The sequence below is a fragment of the Bubalus bubalis genome, chromosome 20, assembly GCF_019923935.1.
Source record: "Bubalus bubalis isolate 160015118507 breed Murrah chromosome 20, NDDB_SH_1, whole genome shotgun sequence".
Taxonomy (NCBI): domain Eukaryota; kingdom Metazoa; phylum Chordata; class Mammalia; order Artiodactyla; family Bovidae; genus Bubalus; species Bubalus bubalis.
In genome coordinates this window covers 42029529-42048612 of record NC_059176.1, presented here as the reverse complement: position 1 = coordinate 42048612, position 19084 = coordinate 42029529, and the positions used below count along the sequence as shown (strand labels likewise).

General features: G+C 42.2%; 2 protein-coding genes across 2 annotated transcripts in view; both read right to left on the bottom strand.

Annotated features, from left to right (window-relative positions):
• Nucleotides 1–19084, bottom strand: part of FAM189A1 (family with sequence similarity 189 member A1) — a 242225-nt gene that overhangs the window by 48245 nt on the left and 174896 nt on the right. The window contains exon 3 of the mRNA XM_025271827.3: nucleotides 9748–9858. Within this exon, the coding sequence (XP_025127612.3) occupies nucleotides 9748–9858 (111 nt within the window). The remainder of the gene's footprint in view (nucleotides 1–9747; nucleotides 9859–19084) is intronic.
• On the bottom strand, nucleotides 16374–17938 carry NSMCE3 (NSE3 homolog, SMC5-SMC6 complex component). The gene has a single exon (XM_006066400.4). The coding sequence runs from the start codon at nucleotides 17791–17793 to the stop codon at nucleotides 16936–16938; it is 858 nt and encodes a 285-aa protein (XP_006066462.3). The 5' UTR covers nucleotides 17794–17938; the 3' UTR covers nucleotides 16374–16935.

Below are 19084 nucleotides of genomic sequence, written 5' to 3'. Positions count from 1 at the left end.
CTTTGCTGGGGAACTTTGGGATTTGGACTTGACTTTCAAACGGCTGTGTTAGCCATGACATCCGTTTGCTGATGATAATGACAAATTCACATGCAGATGAACTAAAAGAGAATTGTGTTACTCTAGAGGGGACAATTCTGTGTCATCATGACAAACTGCAAAGAACAGTCCAATACCAAATTTCTTGTGAAGCCAAGAGAGGCTGAGACTCTCCTTGACCCATGATTAGTAGAATAAAATATATAGCTCTTGGCAACAACGGAAACCTGGAAGGAGATTGTGGCTGAGGAGACCCTGAGTGGACCTGTGTACTTTCAGCTAAGTTTTCTTTCATCTTTAAAGCCACACATTTTCAACAACCCCAGCCGAAGGCCGCATCCTCTCCTCATTTACTATTCATCATGATGAAGCTGAATCAGGGTTGCCCTGGTTACGGTGGAGCTCCTCTGAGGTCTGTGGCTTTGTAATTAGTGTTGGCTTGGTTACTGGGTGCTTTCAATTTTGAGATTAGAGTGCTGGTAATAAATGCGGCTAGAAGCATCATGAAAAAATTCTAAAAGGCTCTGGAAAGAATAAAATAGTCATAGAATCAAGGTCCTCCAAAATGGATCACTGAGGATCTCAAGCTGTGGTCCTGATAAACCTAGTAATGAGAAGTAAAATGGTAGAGGCTTCCCAGGTGGCTCAGTAGTAAAGAACCCACCTGCCAATGCAGAGACACAGGTTCAATCCCTGGGCTGGGAAGATCCCCTGGAGGGATGGCAAGCCACTGCATTATTCTTGACCGGAGAATTCCATGGACAGAGGAGCCTGGGAGGCTGCAGTCCATGGGGTAGTAAAAGAGTTGGACACAACTTGAGAGACTAAGCATGCAAAAATAACAGAAAACTTTTTACACACTGCTATATTTAAAATGAATAACCACAAAGACCTACTGTATAGCACATGGAACTCTGCTCAATGTTATGTGCCAGCCTGGATGGAAGTGCGGGTAGTTTGGGGGAGAATGGATACATGTATGTGTATGGCTGAGTCCCTTTGCTGTCCACCTGAAACTATCACAACATTGTTAATTGGCTATACCACAATACAAAATGTTTCCGATGTTAAAAAAAAATTTAAGAAGAAAAAACAAAAAACAATAACTGAATCATGAAACTATTAATTAAATGACTTCAGCTAAACGAATTGGGCTGTCACACACAGAATGTTAAGTCTGCTACCAAGACCTTGCTTGTCCCAGCATTCAGTAAATGTTCTTTGAGTTTCTGCCATAACCTCATTCTGGACCCCAGGAGGAGGAGGATTCCTGGGGAGCTTGGAGGACTGGCAGAAGGGAGGATGACAAGGGATGTGACCTAAGAACAAGGGTTTCCAGAAAATAAGAGAGGGTGGTACCCTGAGCAGGCAGGAAGCAGACTGGATGATCAGAACTCAGTCTGGTCCCTGTGCAGAGGCCCAGCACCCTCACCAGGCTAAGATAAGGATACCCAGCTGCAGGAATCCAAAGTGTCTGTGAGCATCTGGGGACACGTGTCCTGTGTCCGAAGTCTGGTCTTTAAGTTGCCTGGAGTTGAGGTGGGTCCGCTGCCAGGGGGTGAAAGGGATGAAGGGCACATTCAGAGTGAGAGGGTCTGAGACGCTATCCCCATGCCTACACTTGTAAGGGACATGCAGAGTGCGAGGGGCTCTAGGATTCGTTTGTGCCCCAAGTGGTCCCTAGAAGAGCTAGAACCCTAAGCAGCTGGATCTGGAGGGGAGGTCCCGGGGAGGATCTCAGACCTCAGCAGCTAGTGTCAGCCCAGGCTCACAGCGGGGTGGGCCAGGGGCCAGCACAGAGCATGTGCCACCCCGCCCACTTCCCACTTCCACTGCTGTGATGCTCAGTCTGGGCCCCCAGACCCAGATGCCACCAGGGACAGAAAAGTAGAAGATAGAAAGGGGAGAAGTGCTGAATACGTCCTGGAATGAGGTAACATTAACCCTGGAAAGATTGTTCTCAGCTGATAAGAGACCAATATCACAACACAGTGATAAGGGTGATGTTTATTTTTCCTACATCAGGGGACCCAGGCCAAGTCAAAAGTGAAAGTGAAGTGAAGTTGCTCAGTCGTGTCCGACTCTTTGAGACCCAGTGGACTGTAGCCTACCAGGCTCCTCTGTCCATGGGATTCTCCAGGCAAGAATACTGGAGTGGGGTGCCATTTCCTTTTCCAAGTCAAAGGGAGGTATAAAAAATGAAGACTGTGTTCCTGCTGTTCTGAGGCACCCTGTAAAAATGTCAACACGCCACATAAAATATAGGTGAACAGGACTGAGACCAAACATCGTTCATAAGCATAAATATAAATAGGCTAAACTTACCAATTAAAGGAAACAGAGATCTTGAAAACATTAAGCTATATGAAATTAGCCAGACACAAAAACACACATATTGTATGATTTCACTCCTGTGACGTCCCTAGAGGCATCAAAAATCTCAGAGGCAGAAAGTAGATGGTGTTTTCCAGGGGCTGAGGGAGAGGGGAGGCAGGTAGTTAGTGTTTAGTGGGAAGATGAAAAAGCTATGGAAATGGATGGTGGTGCCAGCTGCACAACAGTGTGAGTGTACTTATGCCACTGAATTTCATGACTACAAATAGTTACAATGGCACATGTTATGTGTATTTTACCACAATAGAAAAAAAAGTGGGCGGAGAAGACATCTACCTTTATAAGCTGATTAAAATGCCACTTAATTATGAACTCATACATGTAATCAAGAAAAAAAATCAAGATGAGATGTTCTCCCCACACCTACTCTCGTAAGGGACCTGTAGGATGTAAGTGGCCCTAGAATTTATTATCATTGTTACCATTGATATAATAGATAAAACTTTTCTTATAGAGACATCTAAGCTTTTAAAAATATTAGACAATATTTATGGAAGAATACTAAGAACTATTTTAGCCCACCAGGTTCCTAAGTCCATGGGATTCTCCAGGCAAGAATACTGGAGTGGGTTGCCATATACTACTCTGGGGGATGTTTCTGACCCAGGGATCGAACCTGCATCTCCTGTGGTTCCTGCACGTGGGCAGATTCTTTACTGTTGAACCACCAAATTTCCTATTTATACTCATGGCTTTAAAATTGATTCAAAGCCCAAAGAGGTCACAAATGTGAAAAAATGCAAGATCTGCTAAATAACTAAATATCCTTCAAATATCAGCAACCCCAAACAATTTGACTGATGAATCTTTTCAAAGAGTAATGGAACAGATGGTCCCCTTGGCCTTTATATCATTGTACGTATGTTAGTCACTCAGTCATGTCTGACTCTTTGCGACCCCATGGACTGTAGCCCGCCAGGCTTCTGTGTCCATGGGATTCTCCAGGCAAGAATACAGGAGTGGGTTGCCATGCTCTCCTTCAGGGGATCTTCCCGACCCAGGGATAGAACCTACAACTCCTGTGTCTCCTGCATTGGCAGGTGAATTCTTTACCAAGAGCCCACCTGGGAAGCCTTGGACTCTGCTGACATTAAAATTATGGTAAGGGAATAATATGAACTCTACACATACAAACTTGACAATTTAAATGAGATGAATCAACTTATTAAAAATCATAAACTACCATAACTCAGAACAGGAAACAGACAATTTGAATAGCCTTATACTATTAAGGAAGTTATTTTTATAATTTTAAATCTCCCCCAAAAGAAATCTCCACGCCTAGATGGTCTCACTAGAAAATTCTATCAAATGCTTAAAGAAGAATCAATATCAATTCTAAATAATTTCTTCCAGAAAGAAGAAAAATGTTCGTGTGTATTGCTCATTTTCTAGTTGACTTCTTTGTTCAGTGTTGAGATTTCTTCATATATTCTAGATACTAGTCCTTTTTCAGATATGCTGCTGCATATTTATTTCTCCAAAGTGTATATACGGATGGCAATGAAACACATGAAAAGAGGTTTAACATCATTTGCATCAGGAAAATGCAAAATGAAACCATATCACTACACATCTCTGAGAATGACTAAATATATATATATATGTATATATATATATATATATATACTGTCAACACCAAATGCTAATGAAGATGTGGAGAAACTGAATCACTCATACATTGCTGATAAAGATGTAAAATGTATGGAAGTGAGGCTGGAAAAGTCTCTTAAAAAACTAAACATACAGTTATAATATGGAAATTGTGTTCTTGGATATTCATCTCAGAGAAATGAAAACTTATGTTCACACAGAAATACATACATGAATGTTCACACCAGCCTTACACATAACAGACAAAACCAGAGGTAGTGCAGGTAATTAGTTAAACATGCTGTCATCCTACGTACCACGCAGTGCTACCCAACAATGAAAAGGAAAGGACCACTGATATACACAACAACACCTTGGATGAACCTCCATGGAATCATGCTGAATAAAAACAGCCAGTTCCAAATGGTTGCATATGCATGTTTTCATTTACACAACTTTTTGGAAATGAGGTTTTTTTTTTTTTTTGAGAAATAGTTAACAGATTCGGGGTCTCCAGAAGTTACGAGTGGGCAAAAGGGAAATGAATGTGGTTATAAAAAGATCAACATGAGGGATCCTCACAGTGTTGAAACAGTTCTGTGTCTTGACTGTGGTGGTGGATATGTGAACCTACATGAGTGACAAAATCGCATAAAACAATAGACACACTCTCACACCCATCCAGACAAATGAATATAAGTAAAGATGGGGAAATCTGATTGCCTCAATGTTAATATTGTGGATGGGACATGTTATCATTGGCAGGAATTTGAAAAAATGGACAGTAGATCTCTGGCCTTCCCAGGTGGCTCAGCGGTAAAGAATCCACCTGCCAACGCAGGAGATCTGAGACACGACGGTTTGATGATCCCTGAGTTAGGAAGATTCACGAAGAAGGGAATGGCAACCCACTCCAGTATTCTTGCCTAGAGAATTCCAGGGATGGGGGAGCCTGGTGGGCTGCCGTCTATGGGGTCGCACAGAGTTGGACACGACTGAAGCGACTTAGCAGCAACTCTTCCATTTCTATTCTGGAAATAAAAGCATTTTTTTGGTGACATTTCTATAGGTGTTCATTGTGTATTAAATCAAAAACAAGTTTCTGTAGCCATTTTAACATGGCTTTGAGAAGATATTTTTTTCAGATCCAACAGGTAGGATGTAAAAGTAAGGATTTGTGGGATTCTGGTTTATATAAACTATCTGATTGATACAGACTTTCACTCTTCGCCCATTTCTAAAATAAGAGGATTAGCCATGGATGATTTTTAAATTCCATTCTTGCTAAGTCTCTGTGTCCACAGGCTTCAACTTACTTATTCGTTATCCACCATGAAAAGTGTTTTTCTATTAAAAAATTTTTGTATCTATGTGAGATGATGGATGTTCACAAAACTTACTATGATAATCATCTCATGATGTAACTCAAATCATGATGCTATGGGGAAAGAAGCTAAAAAAGTCAATATATGTATATGTATAACTGATGTACTTTGCTGTACAGCAGAAATTAACACAACATTGTAAATCAACTAGACTCCGATAAAAAAATTTTTTTTAAATTGCTATGCTGTATACCTGGATATAGTGTTGTATGTAAATTATATCTCAATAAAACTGGAAGAATAAAAAAAGGTCTACCTAGAAGGGTGGGATGGGGGAGGAGAGGAAGGTTCCAGAGGGAGGTGACACATGTATAATTACGGCTGATTTGTCCTCCTGTATGGCAGAAACCAACACAACATTGTAAGGTAATTTTTCTTCAGTTAAAAAAATAAAAAGCTCTATTGCATCACAAGGTACTAAATACTGATTTAAATCCATATCAATCAATGTAAAAAGTTAAGAAAAAATATGCTCTATAATATTTGTAACAAAGGGAAAGTACCTTTATTTTCCTAGCTTATATGGCTGTCCACCTGGAAACTAAAAGATAATTTTGGGAAAACTTTTAGAGTCAACAAAAAATTTCAACATATGAAATATACAAAAATCAATCGCATTTTGGCTTCCAAGAAGATGATGGAGATGTGCCTTTCCCTATTCTTCTGAGAACCACTAAAAACACTGGACACTGTTTATAAAAATGCCAGCAGCAGTTAAGCACAGTCCCTGATCTCTCAGAAATGACGGCCAGTGCATGGGTAGCTGTGAGGGCATTGTTATTGTTCAGTCATTCAGTCGTGTCTCACTCTTTGCAACCCCATGGACTGATTGCAGCACGCCAGGTTTCCCAGTCCTTCACTATTTTCTGGAGCCCTTCACTATCTCCTGGAGTTTGCACAAACTCACGTCCATGGAGTTAGTGATGCCATCCAACCATCTCATCCTCTGCCACCCCCTTCTCCTCCTGCTCTCAGTTTTTCCCAGTATTAGGATCTTTTCCAATGAGTCAGCTCTTCACGTCACGTGGCCAAAGTATTGGAGCTTTAGCTTCAGCATCAGTCTTTCCAATGAATATTTGGGGTTGATTTCCTTTAGGACTGACTGGTTGGGACTCTCAAGAGTCTTCTCCAGGACCACAGTTCAAAAGCGTTAATTCTCTGGGCTCAGCCTTCTTTATGGTCCAACTCTTACATCCATACATGATTACTGGAAAAACCATAGCTTTGACCTCACTGACCTTTGTCAGCAAAGTGATGTCTCTGCTTCTTAATATGCTGTCTAGGTTTGTCATAGCTTTTCTTTCAAGGAGCAAACATCTTTTAATTTCATGGCTGCAGTCATCATCTGCAGTGATTTCAGAGCCCAAGAAAATAAGAGGCATGGCTCTAAGTTAAAGAAACAAATGCCACTGCCCCATACTCAGCCGCCAGGGTCACATCAGGGGTCACTTGGCACTTGCACTGAATGTCGCGGGACACATGTTGATCTCCATGCCAGCCATGCACTGCATACCACATGCACATTTCAGTACAACCAAATTAGAAGCCAAGTTGTGATAAAATATAATGATTTCATTCAACAAACAAAAATTCAGTCCACAGCACACTATCTACAGCACACAATCTATAATTTTCCAGGAATGAAAAGATAATTCTCTTTTTAAATTGGAAAATGAGAACTAAATTGTTTGGATGCACTTATTATCAAGCTTATATGTTATCTCGGCACTTAGAACAGACTTACAAAATTGATTTTCAAAACTTTAGTGCAGAGAAAAATCAATGCAACAAATGTTAGAATATAATCACTACTTCAGTTCAGTTTAGTCATTCAGTCCTGTCCAACTCTGCGACCCCACGAACTGCAGCACGCCAGGCCTACCTGTCCATCACTAACTCATGTCCATTGAGTCAGTGATGCCATGCAACCAACTCATCCTCTGTCATCCCCTTCTCCTCCTGTCCTCAATATTTCCCAGCATCAGGGTCTTTTCAAATGAGTCAGGTCTTCGCATCAGGTGGCCAAAGTACTGGAGTTTCAGCTTCAACATCAGTCCTTCCAAAGAACACCCTGGATTGATCTCCTTTAGGATGGACTGGTTGGATCTCCTTGCAGTCCAAGGCACTCTCAAGAGTCTTCTCCAACACCACAGTTCAAAAGCATCAATTCTTCTGCACTCAGCTTTCTTTATAGTCCAACTCTCACATCCATACATGACTACTGGAAAAAACCATAGCCTTGACTAGACAGACCTTTGTTGGCAAAGTAATGTCTCTGCTTTTGAATATGCTGTGTAGGTTGGTCATAACTTTGCTTCCAAGCAGTAAGCTTCTTTTAACTTCATGGTTGCAATCACCATCTGCAGTGATTTTGGAGCCCAAAAAAATAAAGTCAGCCACTGTTGCCACTGTTTCCCTATCTATTTGCCATGAAGTGATGGGACCAGATGCTATGATCTTCGTTTTCTGAATGTTGAGCTTTACGCCAACTTTTTCACTCTCCTCTTTCACTTTCATCAAGAGGTTCTTTAGTTCTTCCTCACTTTCTGCCATAAGGATGGTGTCATCTGCGTATCTGAGGTTATTGATATTTCTCCTGACAATCTTGATTTCAGCTTGTGCTTCATCCAGCCCAGCGTTTCTCATGATGTACTCTGCATAGAAGTTAAATAAGCAGGGTGACAATATACAGCCTTGACGTACTCCTTTTCCTATTTGGAACCAGTCTGTTGTTCCATGTCGTTTTAACTGCTGCTTCCTGACCTGTGTACAGGTTTCTCAAGAGGCAGGTCAGGTGGTCTGGGATTCCCATCTCTTTCAGAATTTTCCACAGTTTATTGTGATCCACACAGTCAAAGGCTTTGGCATAGTCAATAAAGCAGAAATGCATGTTTTTCTGGAATTCTCTTGCTTTTTTGATGATCCCAGTGGATGTTGGCAATTTGATCTCTGGTTCCTCCTCCTTTTCTAAATCCAGCTTGAATATCTGGAAGTTCATGGTTCACGTACTGCTGAAGCCTGGCTTTGAGACTTTTGAGCATTACTTTACTAACGTGTGAGATGATCGCAATTGTGCGGTAGTTTGAGCACTCTTTGGCATTGCCTTTCTTTGGGATTGGAATGAAAACTGACCTTTTCCAGTCCTGTGGCCACTGCTGAGTTTTCCAAATTTGCTGGCATATTGAGTGCAGCACTTTCACAGCATCATCTTTTAGCATTTGAAATAGCTCAACTGGAATTCCATAACCTCCACTAGCTTTGTTTGTAGTGATGCTTCCTAAGGCCCACTTGACTTCACATTCCAGGATGCTGGCTCTAGGTCAGTGATCACACCATCGTGATTATCTGGGTCATGAAGATCTTTTTTGTACAGTTGTTCTGTGTATTCTTGCCAACTTTTCTTAATATCTTCTGCTTCTGTTAGATCCATACCATTTCTGTCCTTTATTGTGCCCATCCTTGCATGAAATGTTCCCTTGGTATCTCTAATTTTCTTGAAGAGATCTCTAGTCTTTCCCATTCTATTGCTTTCCTCTATTTCTCTGCACTGATTGCTGAGAAAGGCTTTCTTATCTCTCTTTCCTATTCTTTGGAACTCTGCATTCAAATGGGTATATCTTTCCTTTTCTCCTTTGCTTTTTGCTTCTCTTCTTTTCACAGCTATTTGTAAGGCCTCCTCAAACAGTCATTTTGCTTTTTTGCATTTCTTTTCCATGGGAATGGTCTTGATCCCTGTCTCCTGTACAATGTCACGAACCTCCGTCCATAGTTCATCAGGCACTCTGTCTATCAGATGTAGTCCCTTAAATCTATTTCTCACTTCTACTGTATAATCATAAGGGATTTGATTTAGGTCATACCTGAATGGTCTAATGGTTTTCCCCACTTTCTTCAATTTAAGTCTGAATTTGGCAATAAGGAGTTCATTATCTGAGCCACAGCCAGCCTCTGGTCTTGTTTTTGCTGACTGTATAGAGCTTCTCCTTTTTTTGCTGCAAAGAATATAATCAATCTGATTTCGGTGTTGAGCATCTGGTGACATCCATGTGTAGAGTACTCTCTTGTGTTGTTGGAAGAGTGTGTTTGCTATGACCAGTGCATTCTCTTGGCAAAACTCTAGACATCTAAAACAGTGCTATGCTAATAGTAACTGATTTACTAGTAGAACCAATATTGATTTGGGAGAATTTTTAAGAAATGAATAATCATGAATTCCTTAGACAATGCTAAAACATCAGAATAAACCCAAGGATACAGTAAAATTATTTTTGAAATCCCTTTCATGTAAAATAAAAGTACATGACCTTTATCAAACGGCTTGCCTTTCATTACTCACCAACTGACAGCCTTCCAGTGAGTTGACGAGCTGAGCGTTCTGACAGGAAAGTATTGAACCAGCCAAATTCAGCATCACACACACTGCCGAGAGCAGCATGAAAAAGGTTATCTGGAAACAAACCAGATAAGAAATTGATCATTTACTGGGAGAGATCAGAGGAAAAATGATTTGGCTTTCAAAAAACTTTCAGACCATCAAATAATCACACAAATAACATTTCTATGTTTCCAAGGAAAGCATTATTTGTTAAAAATTTTTAAATCATATTACCTTAAATCAAATAGAAAAGGTAGTGTCTGAAAAGCCATAGCCAGCAACCATGATTTTATTTGAAATATAAAAATATTTTAGAAGCTAAACTTGAAAATACTATACATTCTGTAGTCACAACATAGTGTTATTGATACATACTCTCAAAAATAACAAGTGATATATAAATTACTAAAGAAAATCAAGTGATAGAAATGTATTTTTTAGAAAGTCTATGCCTTTCAATTTTTATTATGGAAAATTTCATACGCATGTAAAACCAAAGAAAATAGTAAAACGAACCCCACCCACATACCCATCATCCAGCATCAGTTCAGTTTAGTTCAGTCACTCAGTCGTGTCCGACTCTTTGCGACCCCATGAATCGCAGCACACCAGGCCTCCCTGTCCATCACCAACTCCTGGAGTTCACTCAGACTCACGTCCATCGAGTCAGTGATGCCATCCAGCCATCTCATCCTCTGTTGTCCCCTTTTCCTCCTGCCCCCAATCCCTCCCAGCATCAGAGTCTTTTCCAATGAGTCAACTCTTCACATGAGGTGGCCAAAATACTGGAGTTTCAGCTTTAGCATCATTCCTTCCAAAGAAATCCCAGGGCTGATCTCCTTCAGAATGGACTGGTTGGATCTCCTTGCAGTCCAAGGGACTCTCAAGAGTCATATCCAACAGCACAGTTCAAAAGCATCAATTCTTCGGTGCTCAGCCTTATTCACAGTCCAACTCTCACATCCATATATGACCACAGGAAAAACCATAGCCTTGACTAGATGGACCTTTGTTGGCAAAGTAATGTCTCTGCTTTTGAATATGCTATCTAGGTTGGTCATAACTTTCCTTCCAAGGAGAAAGCGTCTTTTAATTTCATGGCTGCAGTCACCATTTGCAGTGATTTTGGAGCCCAAAAAATAAAGTCTGACACTGTTTCCACTGTTTCCCCATCTATTTGCCATGAAGTGATGGGACCAGATGCCATTAGTTTTCTGAATGTTGAGCTTTAAGCCAACTTTTTCACTCTCCACTTTCACTTTCATCAAGAGGCTTTTGAGTTCCTCTTCACTTTCTGCCATAAGGGTGGTGCCATCTGCATATCTGAGGTTATTGATATTTCTTCCGGCAATTTTGATTCCAGTTTGTGTTTCTTCCAGTCCAGCGTTTCTCATGATGTACTCTGCATAGAAGTTAAATAAGCAGGGTGACAATATAAAGCCTTGACATACTCCTTTTCCTATTTGTAACTAGTCTCTTGTTCCATGTCCAGTTCTAACTATCAGGGGTGATTAATCCAGTCGCCATCAGTTTTATCATTTATACTCTCTCCCCTCAAAATTATTTTGTAGCAAATATTAGACAGCATATGACTTCATCCTTAAATATTTCAGTGTATATTTCTAAAATAATAAAACTTTTTGAAAACATAAAATGCTGCCATCACATCTATGATAATAATGCATTAATATATTTACAGTTCACACTTGTTTCAATCTTTCTTCATATTTTGTTTGAATCAGGTTACACAAGATACAAAGGAGTTCCACACTGAAACTGGTGGCTCTGAAGTTTAGATATTTTTAAATTAATGTGCTTTTCCTTCCACTATGGGCTTTTTCTTCCTTGAAATCTGTTTACTAATCCTATAGTTTTCTATAGCCTACACTCTGTTTCCCATTACTTAATGTTTCTCCATCTTTTGCAAATTTTGTAATTTCATTGATAGATCCAGAGGTTGATCAAATTCAGACTAACAGAAGATCTCTCTGTGATCTTAGCAGCCATTTAAAAAAACTTTATTATAATTTATTTTTAATTGGAGGGTAATTGCTTTACAAGGTTGTGGTTTCTGCTGTACAACAGTGTGAGTCAGCCATAAGTATACACATTACCCCTCCCTCTTAAACCTTCTTTCCCCCAATCCCACCCCTCTAGATCATCACAGAGCACTAGGTTGGGTTCCCTGTGTTATACAGCAATTTCCCATTAGCTATCTATTTTATGCATGGTAGTATACATATCAATGCTGCTCTTTCGATTCATCCGACCTTCTCCTTCACCCGTTGTGTCCACAATCTGTCCTTTACATCTGTGCCACCACTCCTTAGCAGTCATATTTCAGGATCGCTTAGGTCCATTCATTTATTAGGGTTTCCAAATTAGTGCTAGTCTAAAGCCATCATTTCTACTCTCTTTGTTCGTGGGAATCAATATATAGAAGGAGACTCTTCCTTATCATCTGTTTGCCTTAAAGTATAGGTTCATATAGGGAAAGGATACATGTTAGATTTTTTCCATTTATCCTCCAGATTTCAAAATAATTATCTGATATGTTGCCAGACTTGCAAAATAAACTCAAGCCTATATGGTTAGTTAATACTCTTGCCACACTTAAATCTAATGAAACAAAACTTCAAAAAATATGATCAAGAAGGGGGAGAGTATCATGAAAACTTGTAAAATACTTTGAAATGGGAGGAAAAAAAATACTGGATCCTGTCTAGTGCACCTTTCTGAGTTGCCTGTTTGCTGTCTTTGTTTTACAACTCAGTAAGATGTAGAATATTCATGCTAATGCAACGATTTTTGACAATAGAAATATAACTGAATTTTGTCTGGTGGAATGCAATGATTATCCCTCCATGGATGCTGACCACTTTTACATCTTTTGTAAATTCATTTCTGCATTCTTGATTGCCTATGTGTGTACATTCTGTGAATTCTCTTTTAGACTGGTAGTGACATCTTACTGGTTCCTTCATTAAAGAATGAGTCAAATACAATCTTTTTCACACAATTTAAAAAAACTAGTTGGGTCCCTAGCTTTCTTCAAAGGTATCGGTTGTTTGGAGTGTGTGTGTGTATTTGAATCATTATGAAGGATAAACTTAAACACATTGGATATGTTTCAGTCACTGGAGTCGTTAGCAAGAGAGACTCAATTCAAGTTGACACAATACTAATTTACTTTGAAAGCTATCATGTTCCAGGGTCATCATACACATTTCTTGCCCTAGTTCTGAAATCAGACATTTCACCAGTAAGCCCTGATTCTTTTCAAAGAGAATGGCGCTGAAGAATAGATGCTTTCAAACTGCGGTGCGGGCAAAGGCTCTTGAGAGTCCCTTGGACTGCAAGGAGATCAGACCAGTCAATCTTAAAGGAAATCAACCCTGAATATTCATTGGAAAGACGGATACTGAAGCTGAAGCTGAAACTCCAATACTATGACCACCTGATGAGAAAAGCCGACTCATTGGAAAAGACTCTGATGCTGGGAAAGATTGAGGGTAGGAGGAGGAGGAGTTGACAGAGGATGAGATGGTTAGATGTATCTGAGCCAACTCCGGGAGACAGTGGAGGACAGGGAAGACTGACGTGCTGCAGTCTATGAGGTCACAGAGCTGGACATGACTTATCAACTGAACAATATTTTGATAACAATGTTTTCATGCTAAAGGTGCTCTTGACGCTTGGGTGGTCACTGTTTTAAGCATTTTCAGTTGTTAGGTATAATATATCATGTGTTCATACTGCAATCTTGGATTCAAATTCACAATTATAGGGTTTTTATTTAATCACATCAACCTTGTATCTCTACTTCCTTTCAATCATGCCCCAAACCTTACTTCTCATTATAATTAACCATCTGATTTAATCTCATAATACCCACAAGTCTCAAAGTAACAATGCTAATACTACCACCAAAAACATGATTATTGAAAACAAAGATTTTGTTTCCTTTTATCCTTAGAGAACATTCTACCAGGATATGTAGCCAAATTATGGTGTCCTAGAGTCACCGTGGTTCCCTTATGTGTGGTTATGCTACCAACTGGGAACCTAGGTTATTGTCGCATTTTTGTTAGGGATGGTTTTTTAAGTTTGTGTTGCTTGCAATTATATAAAAGAATCTTAAAGTCAAATCCATCAGAGTTTTAAATAAGTCTAGCTTTTATTCTATCTCATCCCTCATCCATTCTACTTCCTCCCTTCTCCTAAAGGTAGCTTTTTTTTTTTTTGGACATGCTTCACAGCTTGTGTGATCTTAGTTTCCCAACTAGGGGTTGAACCCGAGGCTCCTCGGCAGTGAAAGTTCAGAGTCCTAACTACTGGACCACCAGGGAATTTCCTGTTTTTCTTTTTTTAAACTTAGGCAAGGTCATGACATTTGGGGTGCTATGTACCTTGATTCCACTCTGGGATTCTACACTTTGCAATACCTCCTATAGGTGTTGGCTCATAAAAGTGAAGACCTAAGGGTTATTTAGACCTCAAGCAGTCATAGACTCTGAAAGTTCAGGCAAACTTTTGACAGATCAACCCTTCAAAAACAATTTGATTTCAATCTTGCAATTTATCCCTCTCCCCCCCAACACCGTAAATCAACTTACCCCAATAAAAATTATAAAATAATGGGAAAAAAACCAATTTGATTCCATTTGGTGCCATGTGCCACTAGGTACACCTGTACTTCTTTTCTAGACACACACCTTAGGTTTGCTGTAAGCATATTTACTCCCTTTGTGGTCCTCTGTCTTTCTCTCACTGATTTGACTGTGCCCCTCTGACCTTCATGCTTTTGGTGGACAGGCCACACTTCAACTCTTCTTCTCTCAGTCATATTGTTCTTTAAAAAATCTTTGTTGGGCATCCAACTCCTACCTAACCTTTATCCTAAACCACTCGAATCCATTCACATGTTTTAACAATGAGAGTGACAACTATAACACAGATTTGGTTTTTGCCTGAGAATGTGATTTAATTAGCCTTCTCTCTGTTTTATTTACCAATTGGGGGTTCAGACGTAGTTACATATCAACATACTTCTGTATTCTGTTCATTCCTGGATACAAACCAGTCAAATATTTTCTGAGTTCATCTCTTTCCTGTTTGTTTTCCTAAGTGCAGCCACAGCACCCAACACTTCTGCTACCCGTGTACTGTTTCTTAACTTCAGAGTCATTGGGTTCATTAGGTGCAGGATCTGCTCAAGTCACTACAAAAAGGGCTTTTACCAAATGCTTTTCCATTATATCACACTTCTTTCCAGCGTCCCCAGTATTAGCTTCCTCAAGTTCTGAATCATTCGGGATAGAACAGGTTACAAATAACTCCAGAATCTCGGTGTCCTAACACAGCAGAAATACTTTCTCCTGTTACGTGACTGAAGCAGGTCAAATGGGTTTTGCCTCAGGCTCACTCGGGGCTTCCCTGATAGCTCAGTTGGTAAAGAATCCACCTGGAATGCAGGAGATTCCGGTTTGATTCCTGGTTGGGAAGATTTCCCTGGAGAAGGGAGAGGCTACCCACTCCAGTATTCCTGGGCTTCCCTTGTGGCTCAGCTGGTAAAGAATCCAAAAGCAATGTGGGAGACCTGGGTTCAATCCCTGGGTTGGGAAGATCCCCTGGAGAAGGGAAAGGCTACCCACTCCAGTATTCTGGCCTGGAGAATTCCAAGGACTGTACAGTCCACGGTGCTGCAAAGAGGCAGACACGACTGAGGGACACGCACTTTCACTTTCAGGTTCACTCAGGCTGCTGCTGTTTTGTTGATAAGCCGTGTCTGACTCTTTGCTACTTCATTGACTGTTGCCCACCAGGCTAGAATTCAGATTTCCCAGGCAAGAATACCAGAGTGGATTGCCAGTCTCTTCTCCAGGGGATTTTCCCAACCCAGGGCCTGAACCCGGGTCTCCCACATTGGCAGGTGGGTTCTGTACTGTCCTGAGATGTCAGACAACCTCAAAACCCCATATCCTGTCCACTACACTGCAGACACCCCCTCCAAGCCTGGGAGGATCCTACTTTCTGCTCTGTTTATGTGGGCTCCATGGTGAGCTGTTTTTCTGTAAACCACACAGTAGAGTCGGACTAGAAGAACAGTCATGATTTACAAGAGAATGAAAGAAAAAATTAAAAAGAAAAAAATTTTAACAGTCCTAAGCCAAGGAAAAAAAGCCAAATTTAAACAAATTTGTGCCCATAACTTTACATAAACTTCCATACCTAATTATCACACTACCATACACAGTAACAGGCATCAACTCGTTTTATAGGTGAGCAAAGGTCTGTGTACAACTTAGTCTCCTTAAATTTGTAAGTTAGGCAGACTCTGAACCCAAGTAGTCTGATTCCCAAATAGGCATGGTTAATCACTAAGACTTTTATCAACTTTTCCATGACCCACAGAAATATATTTTACATCATGATCTAGTATAAAAGTAAAGCAACTTCAATGAAACACTATTTACCTCAATGATATGTAGCAAAAATTGTTTTTTTTTTTTCCTTACAATGCTGGTTTTCAGTCATGCAATTTATTTCTCATGACTCAGGGTTAAAATAAATGCACAATGCTAAACTGCTTTAAAAATACAGTATTTATTATAACTATAGTAGCAAAAAAAATTGAACAAAATGGTCAGCCACACAGCATAGTAATTATCAATGTAAAAAATTATTTGGAAAAACTACAATACGCACATTGCTTAGAATGACTCAAAATGCTTATATGCATAGAAAACAGATTTTTTAAATAGCTGCGTTAAGGTAAAAGGGGATATAGGCAATTACATTTTCGTTTTCAATTTACAAAGACTTTTCCTTTACCGAGTGGGGCAGTTCAAAGGCCGGACAAGGGCCAGTTCGCTTGTATTTCCTTGGCAGTTCCAGATTAGGGTAGGAAGTTTTCCAATTCGCTTTACAAACCTAACAAGGTTACACCAAAAAAACACAGACACTGAAGCAAAACAAAACAAGTCACCCTCTAAATGAAAGTTTAGAATCAAAATGACTTACAACATTACAAGAAAAGTTTGCAAACACGTCCTGGAACTACCACGCATTTAAACAAGCAAGACGCTTCCTCCCACCTCCAGCCCTTCCCCCCGGGGAGGGAGCGGGCCCTGGGGTGTGTCTCAGATTTCAAGAGACAGGAGAAAGGGTTGGGGCAGGGGCAGTGGCTGGACTCGGGCCCGCGGGCTGGGGTCTGGCCCTGGCCTCCTCGTCCGCCAAAGCCTCGCAGTACTGCGCCGGCCAGTCCTTGGGATCCTGGTGGTGGATTTTAGCCACGAACTTGAGCACCTTCATCTTGCTGGTCTCCAGGTTGGTGCGCGGGCCCCACTGGAGCTCGTAGTCCACGGGGTCCGTGTGCGGGATGCGCCGGTAATCCAGGTATCGCTGCCGCACGAAGTCCTCAGTGATGAGCTTCTTGGGGTCCCCGAAGATGAGGTGCTTCTTGGTGGGGTATACCCCGAGGCGCCGCAGGAAGTCCCAGACCTCGGTCTCCTTGATGCTATTGCCTTTCATGAAGATGAGCCCCAGCACGATCATGAGGAGCCCAGTGGTGGGCGTGCCCTGGTCGCCGCGCACCTCCGCATCCTCTTCCACCGGTTCCAGCGTGTTGACCAGAATGTAGGTGTTGCTGCGCGGCTCCAGCTCCACCAGCCGGTACCCGAACACGTACTCCAGGCGCTCGGCCGCCCGCCGCAGCAGCTCTGGGAGCACGTCCTTGTAGTCGCCGACCACGTGCCGCAGGATGTCGGTGCGGCGGATAGGGATCTTCCTCTGGTCCTTGATCAGCAAGAACTGCACCAGCTCCGCCACCTTCAGCTCCAGCTGCTTCTGCGAGCGCGGCCCCGGGGCCGGGGAGGCCTGGGCCCGACGCTGTGACGCGGCGCCGCCCGGCCCGCGAGACGTGCTCGGGGCCTCCTCGCCGCCGCCACCCGGCTCCCGCTCGACCTGGGAGCTGGGGCGGCCCCGGCTCTTCGGCTTTTGCGACATGTCGCGGCGGCGAGACCCCGACCGCGCGGACTCCCAGTAACCTGCAGCGGTGGCAAGGATTGAAGGTCGGTTAGCCGTTAGTCCGTGTAGCTGTGGGCGGGCCCTGAGGAGAAGCGGTTGTATCACGGAAGCTGCGGGCTTGCGTCACGGAGGCTGCGCGTTGCGTCATTGAGGCCGCGCCGCGTCTAGGGGTCGCTCCCGTCTGGTCAGCGGCCGCGGGCGGCGGCGGCGGTAATAAGCTGGTACTCCTTGCAGCCTTGCGGGTTTTATTATGACCAAGTGTCGTCCTTATTCGGAGAAGGCAATGGCACCCCACTCCAGTACTCTTGCCTGGAAAATGCCATGGACGGAGGAGCCTGGTAGGCTGCAGTCCATGGGGTCGCGAAGAGTCGGACACGACTGAGCGACTTCACTTTCACTTTTCACTTTCATGCATTGGAGAAGGAAATGGCAACCCACTCCAGTGTTCTTGCCTGGAGAATCCCAGGGACGGCGGAGCCTGGTGGGCTGCCGTCTCTGGGGTTGCACAGAGTTGGACACGACTGAAGCGACTTAGCAGCAGCAGTCGTCCTTATTACCAAACCCTGCAGATGGCGAACAGGAAGCAGAGCTCCTGAGCGAGTGTGCGGCTTGGATCAGGATCGCACCCAGGCCAGGGTTGTAGAAACTTGCGAGTCGAGAGCTCTGAAATTAGGGCAGTTCGTAGGTGAAGGAAACTCCCAGGATGAATATGGGAGAAAAATACGGCGAAGAGCGTGGAAAGGAAGGAAGAGCAATTTTTTTCCACACAAAACTGGGCGCAAAGAGAATTAATAGACCCCAAGGACTACTAGTTGGCCTTCGCCAGCCCCTTCTCACCATTTTCCACCAGTTACTTTCTCTAAAGCCCGAGTCTGTTTAGAAACAATGGTAAACACAGCCTAGTCTCGCAAGCAGGGCTCTTCCTGTCTCTTCACCTTTCAGCCTTGATACTCTGTGTAATCAACTCTGTCAGCCGGACAGCTATGGCACAGTCACCCCAGAAAGCACGATGAGTGGAGGGGTTTTGCTTGGTCTGGGGAGTATTATCTCTTGGAAGCACGTGCTCATGGAAAGCATGAGCCTTGAGCTCACAACCACAAATTTGGCAGAAATGGCTAAGAGAATGCTACCAACAGAGAAGTCGGTCTCAAGAGACTACCATTTAATTTGGGGCATCTCTGACCAAGAATTGCTAACATGTTAGTCTCTAGCCTTAGAGATCAACGGGAAAGCGAAAACTCCAGGTTATCATCCCTCATAATCTGTGAAA